Source organism: Teleopsis dalmanni, chromosome 2 (assembly GCF_002237135.1).
Source record: "Teleopsis dalmanni isolate 2A chromosome 2, ASM223713v2, whole genome shotgun sequence".
NCBI lineage: Eukaryota > Metazoa > Arthropoda > Insecta > Diptera > Diopsidae > Teleopsis > Teleopsis dalmanni.
This window is the reverse complement of record NC_051847.1, coordinates 242,099,794-242,102,132: the sequence shown is the minus strand read 5'-3', so window position 1 is coordinate 242,102,132 and position 2,339 is coordinate 242,099,794. Positions and strand designations below refer to the sequence as shown.

The following is a 2,339-nucleotide window of genomic DNA, read 5'->3' as shown; positions in this document are numbered from 1 at the left end:
AGAAATGTCCTCAATAATTTCTCTGACAGATTAGGTTCTTTTTTCTATACACGGTCACATATATTACATATAAAACTGGCCCTAAACCACTTCTTTTTTATCTGGTCGGATTAATAATTTCATTGTCTATCACCTTAAAATCAGGGCTAAGACTAAAAAAATCTGATCCAGAATCGATAGATTTTGGAAATATTTTTATGATCCCATCGAAATACTTATTATTTTTGAACTTTGTATGCAAAAATAAATTAGTATGCATTAGTAGGAGCGTGCCTGAATAAATCTTGTCAAAGTCTTGTTAGTGTAGACGTTGGATTAATGAAAGGTATATACGTATTTCATTACTAGTAATATTCTTTAATATAAAATATAAAAAAAATTTTATTAAGTGCATATTTCATTTATTAAAAAACTAAATAACAAAACCTTAATCTATGGGAGATGAATTTTATGTTTGAAGATTTCTATGTGCAATGCAAATGTAAGTAACATGAAGTTAAATTGGCTTAATGATGATAGTAACCACTGCCATTATGTTCAGGAGATTCGTATGTAGCGTATTGATTATGTTGTTCATGATGAGCCGGAAGAGATGCATAGGTTGGAGCTACATATGCAACGGGAGCCTTGACTGCAGTGACAGCTGGTGCATGTTGGTATTGATGTACTGGTACAGCTGCAGCGGCAACCACTTTGTGTGTTAGTGGTTCACGATGCACGACAGCATTGAAGCCATTTACAGAATCAGCGGTGTATTTCACTGTACGACGGAAACCATCAGCATCAGTTAATGAATATTCTCCGTGAACAACATCGCCATCACGACTTTCAGTTTGGCTCTTCGAGTCACCGGAAACAGCATCTTGTACATCATAGGCAAAGTTGTATTGTGGGTGTGGATCATCGGGATATTGTTCGTGCTCACCATGGTGCTTCTGCAATATAACATGCTGAGGTGCTGATACATGAGTTGCTGGTGCGCTGTGGTAAATTGGTTGATGTTCTGCGGCGTATTCATGTTGTTGCAAAGGAATTAGGCCGGCACTGGCTACAGCAATCACAGCGAAACTTATTAAGAACTGGTACAAGAAACAAAAGTTGAAGAGGTTAAACTAATGGGTTATGTGATAGCCTTGAATAAATTAATGAATTGCATGTTTGTGTTTTTTCCACCTGAACTTCGCACAAAATTGCATTGCAATAAATTTAGGTCAACCTTTCAGCGATATGCTCGAACGTATCTTGTAATATTCATCAATGAAATTCATATGGAAAAAACTGTATGTGCAAACTTAAATCGTCTTTGGTGGAATCGAAGCTACAATAAAACCAAAACAATAACAAAATTTATAAAATTTGTATATACCTTGAAGGCCATTTTATAGTTGTTAAATAATATTTTGTTGCAAATGCAAAACTCTGAAATAAAATCAACTGAACACTTTGTCCTCCCTCTTCAGAGTACGTGGTGTGAATAATAATCAATCAGGCAATCGGTTTTGTTTTTATAGTAAATTACACTGGTAAGGCTAACATGATTTAAGGTAAAAGAGTTTGTGGGGTCAGTAAATACCAAAACAAAATCATTTTTGCTTTTTATTTAATTTTAATTTTTTATTATTATTTTTTTGTTTTTTATTGTGATCCATGCTATTGTTTAATTTTCCCTTTCTAGTAATTTTTTTATATTGTTTTGAATATTTTTTGAAATTTATTAGTTACAACGCATGCATTGTGCGTCAAATATTTTTTTATTAATCATTTTAACGGTGATTTGCACCCAAACTTCTTACACACCTTTTATTAACCTGAACCTGCGCAAGTCATAAAACAAAAGATGTGATAATTCATAATATAGTAATGTATTAATCTTACCGACTGAGATGGATATGCTACACTAGGGTGGCTCAGAAAAACTAAAATGGGATTTTTGATGAGCGCACCCCCTAGGAATATGCCATTGACCAAAAAAATGATATTCCCAAAGTTTTGGATCAATAGGATTAAAAATGACGTTGCGCCACTCGAGCAAAGTTGGGTTTTCAGTACAAAAAACAGAAATTTTTCAATTCAAGGTCATTTTTTATCTTTGTTACTTGTTTCAATAGTTACTAATATATACTCATTTGATAGATAATTGAAATATCTTTTTAATAAGATATTGATGAGCAAAATCGGTTAATAATTATGCGCAAAACACAATAATTAGTTGAGCGACTGTGCTCTGTTTTCTATTTCATACCTTTTAGCTGGCATGCAAAATGCAATCGCAAATGTTTACAAGAAACGGAAGAAACATAAATAAAAAATAAAAATAATACATTTCTACTTAATAATTT

The 2,339-nt window shown here is 32.7% G+C and overlaps 1 protein-coding gene across 1 annotated transcript; it reads right to left on the bottom strand.

Moving 5' to 3' along the window:
- Nucleotides 1-506: 506 nt before the first annotated feature.
- Nucleotides 507-1,378, bottom strand: LOC119677167 (larval cuticle protein A2B-like). The gene is made up of 2 exons (XM_038088435.1): nucleotides 1,367-1,378; nucleotides 507-1,079 (listed from the first exon to the last, which is right to left on the bottom strand). The coding sequence occupies exons 1-2, from the start codon at nucleotides 1,376-1,378 to the stop codon at nucleotides 507-509; spliced, it is 585 nt and encodes a 194-aa protein (XP_037944363.1).
- Between the last annotated feature and the right edge of the window lie 961 nt (nucleotides 1,379-2,339).